Source organism: Cetorhinus maximus, chromosome 1, assembly GCF_964194155.1.
Source record: "Cetorhinus maximus chromosome 1, sCetMax3.hap1.1, whole genome shotgun sequence".
Taxonomy (NCBI): Eukaryota; Metazoa; Chordata; class Chondrichthyes; order Lamniformes; family Cetorhinidae; genus Cetorhinus; species Cetorhinus maximus.
This window is the reverse complement of record NC_135879.1, coordinates 57,707,941-57,714,625: the sequence shown is the minus strand read 5'-3', so window position 1 is coordinate 57,714,625 and position 6,685 is coordinate 57,707,941. Positions and strand designations below refer to the sequence as shown.

The following is a 6,685-nucleotide window of genomic DNA, read 5'->3' as shown; positions in this document are numbered from 1 at the left end:
GTTATAATGAGTTGGTCGCTGTTGCTTAGTGTTATGTGGAATGTGCGATATTTATGATCCCCTATGGTAATTGGCGAAATCTAACTCTCCTGTAATTAATCGTGGAAGGATAACTGCAGTTGCGGTTCATATTCCTTAAATTGACAACTTTATAGCTTTGAGTAAACGTGTTTGTCCCCGGGTGCAAATGTCCAGGTGCGTGGCCTGTTTCATACTAACAGCTGTCGCTTGTTAGATCTGCATGGATTGCGGGCTTGAATCATTAAATTTCGCTGATAATCACTTCTAGGCCTCTTAAAGAAAGCAGCAAATAATGTAGTTATACATTCAATACGTCTTTCACCATCTTTCCAGCTCTAAGTGTAAACACTAAACAGCCGGTTAAAGATGAACTAATGTGCATGTTTATATATTGTCTCCTCCTTATCAACATTTATGAGATCTGAGGAGGGATAACAGCATCATATCCGACACGAGTTGAACGGTAAGTATTACACGGAGTTGGAGGAATAAAAATGTTCGTTCGCCACCATGCTTGAAGAATACGCATGAGAAAACTGTTAATTTCGTAGAACTGAAATTGATTAAGATCTGTTAAAGTTGGACGGCTGTTTACTAACCCTGCTATAAGCGTTCCCCATACAGGACAAAACATTGACCTCATAAAACGTGATCAGTATGTGTTTGTATTTATGACTGGCCTCGCATCAATCAACAAACGCAGCAATGTGTAGAAAGCATAACAAGGAGAACGTGAGCAGAATACACAAGTCCAAAACCGGTAGGAAGAATGGTAAGTGTTAACGCAAAAGAAATGAACAATAGTTTGTTTAGTTGTTGTGAAATGATTTATACCTGTTTGCGTTTATAGATCACCTTATATGTCCATAGCTGTAAGATCAGGTTGGATTCATATGGAATGTGGGCCAGTGCAAATATTAGCATATCTGAGCAATGTAGTGTAAATGGCCGATTAAACAGCTCAAGCCAGTACATGTGAGCCTACGTACTGCTATTGGATTTAATGGTAACAACCGCGCGTTTCGTTATAAACAGATTTGCTTAATAAAAAAAAATCTGCTGTAAAACGATCTGTTGAAATAAGGAAGATCTATTTTTGAGGCTTTGGAGGCACATTCTATTTGAAATAATATTGACTTTGGGACCCGCCTCCCTGAACTCGCTCGCTGTCTGTAATCCTCCAGAACAATTCCGCTGTCCTTCAGTTGGCAACTTTTCTGTTGCTTTCAAATACAACTAAAACTTGACATAATTTATTTAGACTTGAATGATTAGCGGGTTCAATATTTCTACTAATTCCATATAAATAATAACAATAATACATTTACAGGTGCTAATAGAGTCTTGTGGTGCAGCTACAGGGAATTGTGTCCTCTGATGTGGTTCACTGTTTAATTAGTCTACAGGGGGAAAAGGATAAATAAAATAATTCTGAACTGAAGGCACTAATCCTATTATTATTTGCTGTCATTTCGACATGCACACTGGTATTAGTGAATGCTGTATTTCTATAAATGACCATTGTAGATATTCCAATGATTGCCAGCAACAGTAAACGCCTAGATTCACTAAGTTTCCAATTATTCACTGGATAATTCTGAATGGAGTGTAATACTCAAAACTAGAAGACAGCGGTGTGGCCATTTGGGTTCTACTGGATTGTCTGTTTATTAGAAATATGTTGCATTTTGAGTTAAAAACTACAAATGCAAAAGCTTTTCATAGCTGACTCTAGGTGGCATTAATCCTCCAGTCCCCAGTATTTTGCTGTTAACAGCTAGCCATTTTCTAAAGATTGAAATCATACACACACCCACACGCTTTAGTTTTTTTTTGTCGTTGTTTATCATAAAAAAGATTCCTCCCTTGTACAACTGATCCGCTGCAAAACAGGTTATTTGTACGTTGTGAAAGAGGCCCGCTTGCCGGCAGTCTGAGTGCCGAGCTTTGACATCTGGCAGCCTGGAGCTCCTGGGACAGATCCTACTCTCCACAGACTCCCTGATTGGAGTCTAATAGAATATTTGCAATCTCTCCGAGGTACCTTTTACCCCTCACTGGCAATCCAGGCATTAACTGCCAAAGCATTAGCAACAGAATCATGTCTCTATAACCACTAAGCAAAGACGCGCTAGTTTGTGGGTTAAAATAACTTGCATCACATTGAGCACGTTTTATTTGTTATTTTCACAATAGAAATACGCGTCCGTTAGTCAAGGCAAAACTTTAGTTGGTGCCTCTAACCGCCACTCTACACATCATAAAATATAATGTTCATGGGGAACGGGCAATATCGAATGAAATCGCATTCAGGATTTACTGTAAAGGTTTTAACCTTTTCTATTATGCCACTTATTCAGCAATAAAAATCAACAATAAAGTCAATAGATCACTTTTTATTTTAAAGACTATGCATAATCTTACATGTAAATTAAAATGTACAGTGTTTTTTAATCTATGAAAACTGCATGTTATTTTAAAAATACAATTAGGAGCCTATGGGTTTTATTTCAAAACACGATGTTTATTTCATGCTAAGAAATCAAAAGTCAATTTATTTATTATACTGGTAAAACTACCTACATCCAAAAAGATAGTTAAACAAATACCCGGGGCACGTCTGCAATGAAAACATGCAACATAGAAGTCTTATTTTACTAAAATGACTCAACTTCGAAAGAATAGTCAAAGGATTTGCTTAATGAAATAAGTCATTTTAATAACCAGAATGTTAATAACTTAACATTAAATTACACCGATAAATAAAATGGATAAACCTCTCTAGAGCAAACAAAGAAACAAAATGTTTAAAACACCATATACCATACAGAAATCGTGCGCTTGTCCACGTAAAAATGTTTCTGCTATAACAGCAACACATCAAAATCTGTAAGAATATATCTATATGTGCATCAAGTCCATTGAATGATATTTACAATATACATGTACCTTTATTTAATATTTTTAAAAAGATAGGCCAGTACCAAACAACAAGTTATTTCAGCAGTGCATCAATCGCCCGTGGTCATTAAAATGTGCAGTTTTATTTTAACTTTTAAAAACGCACCTCTACAACCTCTTCCCTCCAGTAAACTAAACAAAAAGCATGAATTAAAAAGAAACTCAATTCAAAATCAAAACAGACCCCACGACGGTTACACCTATGTTGCATTTTTAATGATCGATCGACAAAGATTAGTTTCTTTGATCAAATCTTTACAGTCAAGATTTAAACCTTTTTTTGTGCGTTGTCACAGAATGCAAGAGGGAATCCCCAGAAAAAAACTTGACGAAATAAATAGTTTTAAATTTTATACAAATATATACAGGGTGAATCCTTTTTATTTGCCTTTTTTGGGAAAATGTGACACGTTTTCAACCAAAAATCAAGGAATTGCATTTCTGCTTGAATTTTCGTCCTTCTTTATTACTGTTTTTTTTAAACACGCGGACATTTCTTATTTCCCGATCATTTTTTCTTACACTCTATCAACCAGCATACTGTATTAAACATTAAATTATTCAATAATCCCTTTATTTACCCTGCTGTTATCACAACTTGAATTAAACAGGCGGAATTAATTCGAGTGAACACGAAATTAACTTTGTAGACGGTTTGAATGAATAATTCAGGTTTAGGTTGTTTGGCACTAATCTAATAATAGCCTTCAGACACAGGGAGAGATTTCCTGGCTGCTCACAACAGTCATCTCCGTGCGTGGCGTAGAGTTTTTGTGTTGAGGGGAAAGGGGTTTCAAAGTGAAATTTAAAGGGAAATTTGGGGCGATCACCCAGGTTTCCAATAAGACAGTAGCCGCAGCAGGAAGCTGAGGAATGCTGAGCACAGAGATATAATTTCCCAACAAAATGGAGACAGAATTGCAGGTTTCTTATGATGATGGAAGAGCTCTGTGGGTAAAGCATTTGTGCAACCCTTAAACAATCGATTGCACGAGATCTTCCATCAAATGCTCGGGTAAAAGTGCTGCTCATTACTGCAGCTTAACCTCTGAGATTTGTCTGTACTAGTTCATTACAAGGCGCAGAGGGAACATAGGTATAGAAAAGGTGATACTTGGAAGAATAAAAGAACGAATACAATCCAAAACATGAAGCTCAAATCAACGTTACAGCAATTTTGCAAACAATGTCGTTTCAGCTCAGTGAGTCCTTATTTTTTTTGTAAACGTTGCGAGTTACGATTTTAAAAAAGGATTTGTTTCATTTGTTCATCTGTGAATCGAAATTCTCAGTTTACACCAATTCACAATCGGGTTTTGATGTGTCCTGTTTCGGTGGCAGTGGGTGGCATTAAGAAAGAAAGAAAATTCTCTTACTTGTTCACGGCCCAGAGCAAGGTCCTTGTAGATTCAGGAAGTCCATTCGAACTACACAGCAGGCAGGGGGAAAAGTTCCACTCTGTCTCTCTCGCCCCAAGAAGTCAGACTAGTGACCTGCAGAGTATTTCATCCGTTTCTGTTTCTGCCTCTGGTTACAAAACCAGACTCTGACCACGTTCTTTTTGAGGTCTAGTTTCTCGGCGATGGCTGCGATTTTCTCGGACGATGGCCGGGGCTGGATGGCGAAGTAAGCTTCCAGAGACCTCTTCTCCGGGGCGGCGATCGACGTGCGCTTCCTCTTCTTGTCGGCGCCGTTGAAGAGCTCGGGCTTGCTGAGCTTCTCCCGGTGGGACTTCTCGGCTTCTTCCAGCCAGGCTTGCAGGATGGGCTTGAGGGCGATCATGTTGTTGTGGGACAGGGTGAGAGACTCGAACCTGCAGATGGTGCTCTGGCTGAGCGAGCCCACCCCGGGGATCTTCAGGTTGGCCAGGGCCGAGCCCACGTCCGCCTGGGTCACCCCCAGTTTGATCCTCCTCTGCTTGAAGCGCTCGGCGAAAGCCTCCAGGTCGCGGGGGTCGGCGTCCACCTCGCTCATGCAGCCCAGGGCCGGGTGCGAGGCGGCCAGGCCGTGGCCGTGGGCGGCCATGCTCATGGCCTGGTGCATGTGGTTGATGGCCGCCATGTGAGGGGGGCCGGGGGGCGGCGGCGACACCACACTGCCGTCCGGGGCGGTGATGGTGGGCAGCCCCAGGCCGGGGGAGATGTGCTCCAGCAGCTCGCCCTCCAGGTTCTGGTGAGGTTGGTGTGGGTGCTGATGGTGCTGGTGGTGGTGGTGATGGTGGTGATGGTGATGGTGATGGGACGGAGGGTGAGTGATGGGCCCCGAGGATGAGCTCGAGCTGCACGGGATGCTGTTCATGTTGTGGTAGGTGGCGTCCGGCTTGAACGGCTGGTTCTTGCTGCTCTGAGCTCCAATCTCCACAGCCGCCAGAGCCTCAGCTCGGCCCACCAAACTTTCATCCAGCCCGCCGAATATATTGCTCTGCAATTGCAAATAGAATGCAGACATTCCTGTCAGCAGGGAATTCTCTCCACTCCAGGATTAAAACATTTCCAGAATGTTAAAAACACACACACACACACACGCACAGGTCATAAAAATTAATATGAAAGGCAAGGCAGTTTGAATACATAAGTTGAAAGTATCCGAGGTGTTGGGTGATTTGCTGTACAGACATGAAAAAAACATCAAGCAGACAGAGAGGGAGAGGGGGCTGTCAAACGGTGCCTCGAAGCGGTGATTATGCAGATACATACCGGTGCTGTGGGCAGACACACTCGGCACATGGTCTCGGAGCTGCTGCCGCCGCCGCCGCTGCTGCTGCTGGACGGGGTGGAGGACGAGTTGGAGGGAGGCGATGAGTGCAGGCTGGAGTACTTGGGCTCGGCCAGGTTGGAGGAGGGCGGCGGCATGCCGAACGCCTGCTTCCCGTTCAGCGGCATCATCATCATCATCTTGCGGCGGCTCGCCCGGTGCGGGGCGCTCGCGGGGGGACCGGGAGCGGGGCTGGCGCCGCCGCCGCTGCCGCCGCTGCTGCTGCCGCCGGGCTGGCGCGCGGCACCTGCTCGGAATGGGGCGCGGAGGGGAGCGAGTCTCTCGCCGCTGCCCCTGGCCCCACTGCTGCCGCTGCTGCTGCTGCTGCTGCACACCTTGCTCGAGCAGGTAGCTTGTGGAAAGACATGAAGGGACTTTTCCTGGTTGCTGTGTGTGTGTGTGTGCGCGTGTCTGTGTGTATCTGTGTGTAAGTGTGCGCGTGTTGCTGTGTGCCGATGCTGAGCGCCTATTGGTCACACGCCGGCTCGGTTGCACGGGGCTCAGAGGCGGAAAGGCGCTCGCGCTCGCAGCCTGTCGCGTTCCAGCTGGTGGGAGCCAGAGAAGGAACAAGCCCTCAGAGCCTCCACCCCGGAGAATCTCCCTCCATTAACATGCCCCGGCAATAATACGCATGCGGGATGTCCTCCCTCCCTCCTTTCAAATTATCCACACGCGCACTACAGTTAGCAGCCCCTAAATAAAGCTTGATGATTACCCCACACCAATTCTGTTTTCCCTGCAGAATTGCGGATCTATAGATACCGTCACTGGATTATCAGCTCATAGATTTTTATCACCAGGAACATCAGCCGTAGCATTCATGTTTTGTTTTTGGCAAGCACACTACATGATATTGCTTTGGTTTTATGTACCTATGGTGCAGGGACTTCAATAATATGTTTCAATATTGCTGAATTTCCGATTTATGGCAACAGAATAGATTCTAAAT

At 44.0% G+C, this 6,685-nt stretch overlaps 1 protein-coding gene across 2 annotated transcripts; it reads right to left on the bottom strand.

Annotated features, from left to right (window-relative positions):
* Window positions 1-4,467: 4,467 nt before the first annotated feature.
* Window positions 4,468-5,867, bottom strand: pou4f2 (POU class 4 homeobox 2). 2 transcript variants are annotated; one of them, XM_078547457.1, is made up of 3 exons: window positions 5,779-5,867; window positions 5,687-5,718; window positions 4,468-5,417 (listed from the first exon to the last, which is right to left on the bottom strand). In XM_078547457.1, the coding sequence occupies exons 1-3, from the start codon at window positions 5,865-5,867 to the stop codon at window positions 4,468-4,470; spliced, it is 1,071 nt and encodes a 356-aa protein (XP_078403583.1). The 2 variants fall into 2 exon arrangements, with proteins under 2 accessions (XP_078403583.1, XP_078403670.1); XM_078547544.1 differs by lacking the exons at window positions 5,687-5,718; window positions 5,779-5,867 and having other exon boundaries at window positions 4,468-5,430.
* Between the last annotated feature and the right edge of the window lie 818 nt (window positions 5,868-6,685).